General features: G+C 42.8%; 1 protein-coding gene across 1 annotated transcript; it reads left to right on the top strand.

The window, feature by feature from the left end:
* The first annotated feature begins 432 nt into the window (after nucleotides 1-432).
* On the top strand, nucleotides 433-792 carry LOC142554623 (putative mitochondrial protein AtMg00860). The gene has a single exon (XM_075665286.1). It carries the CDS (start codon nucleotides 433-435, stop codon nucleotides 790-792), a length of 360 nt encoding a protein of 119 aa, XP_075521401.1.
* Nucleotides 793-1,704: the final 912 nt, after the last annotated feature.

The raw sequence follows: 1,704 nt of genomic DNA on the forward strand, positions 1-1,704 counted from the left end.
AGTCTTTACATTGATTACCGAGACTTGAATAGAGTGACCGTGAAGAACAAGTATCCATTTCCAAGAATTAAAGACTATTTGATCAAATGCAATAAGATTCAATGTTATCAAAGATAGATCTTTGTTCCGGATATCATCAGTTGAAAGTCAAAGTAGTGGACGTCCATAAGACGGATTTCAGAACTCGTCATGGGCACTACGAATTTTTGTGATGCCTTTTGGGTTGACAAATGCCCAGTGATCTTCATGGATCTCATGAATCGCGTATTGTAGCCGTATTTGGATCAATTTTTTATCGTGTTCGTAGACGACAATCTGATCTACTGTAGAAGTCATGAGGAGCACAGTCAGCATTTGATGACGGCACTGCAGGTGCTTTGGGATCGAAACTTGTTTGCCAAATTCAGAAAATGTGAGTTCTAGTTGGAGAGAATGGCGTTCTTAGGCCACATTATTTCTAGGGATGGAGTAGAGGTCGATCTATTTAAGGTAAAAGCGGTGAAGGAGAGGTCAGTACCTAGGAATGTATTCAAGATTCGTAGTTTCTTAGGACTGACAGGATATTATCGCAAGTTTATCAAGGGCTTTTTGACTATTGCAATACCCTTGACAGCTCTGAAAAAGAAAAACGTCAAGTTTGTGTGGAGTGCCGAGTGTCGGAGCACTTTAGAGAAGTTGAAACATGAACTTACCGTAGCACCAGTTCTAGCAATGCCATCCGAGCAAGGGGATTATGTGCTTTACACTGATACTTCAAAGCTCGGTTTGGACGCCAGTGCTGATGCAGAATGATAAGGTGATCGCCTATGCGTCCTGACAGCTGAAGAATTATGAGAAGAACTACCCGACGCACGACCTTGAATTAGCTGCGGTTGTTTTCGCACTGAAGATTTGTAGACGTTAATTGTACGATGAGAAATGCAAGATTTTCACCGATCAAAAGAGCATCAAGTATTTCTTTACTCAGAAGGAGTTGAACATGAGAAAGATGTGATGATTGGAGCTAGTTAAAGACTATGGCCGTGACATTAGCTACCACCCTGAAAAACCTATCGTCGTGGCTGATGCATTGAGTAGAAAGACTAGAGTTTTAAGTATTCTAGCAATACAGAAACCTCTCCAGACATAGATTCAGATATTCAACCTTGAGATTTATGTTAGTGGCCATGCACCAAGATTATCTACTTTGACGGTGCAGTCCACTCTGAGAGATCGCATTCGTACTGAGCAGTCTATCGATGAGCAGTTGCAAAAGTGGAAGACGAGGGATGAATCGAAGGGCAGTAAATTGTATTGTGTGGAGGACAGAATTTTCAAATATAGAGGTCGTTTATGGGTGCCTAGTGGTGATTCGTTGAGAGGAAAGATTATGACGGAGGCACATACTTCACCGTACTCTATCTGTGAGGTCCGGGGCCGAAGAGGGCGGGGGGTGTTCGCTGGTGCCATGAGGTTGCACGAACAATGAGCGGCTTCTGGCAGGCTTCTAGGTGGAGGGAACATGAATGATCCGATCCCACACCGGAAAGAGAGGGATTCCGAGACTATTCAATGTAATGACTGTACAGTTGAATAGGGCTTAAAAGATTTGATTTGTACTACTCATATCACAAAGGTGCATCTTCTTTTCGGTAGCTCATCACATAAGAACTCAAAAGTTAAGCGTGCTTGACTTGGGGAAATTTTGGGTTGGGTGACCTCCTG

The sequence above is a fragment of the Primulina tabacum genome, chromosome 8 (genome assembly GCF_025594145.1).
Source record: "Primulina tabacum isolate GXHZ01 chromosome 8, ASM2559414v2, whole genome shotgun sequence".
Taxonomy (NCBI): domain Eukaryota; kingdom Viridiplantae; phylum Streptophyta; class Magnoliopsida; order Lamiales; family Gesneriaceae; genus Primulina; species Primulina tabacum.

Excerpts from the sequence above, each read along its gene's own strand:
- LOC142554623 (XM_075665286.1), top strand. The coding sequence starts at position 433 with ATGGCGTTCTTAGGCCACATTATTTCTAGGGATGGAGTAGAGGTCGAT.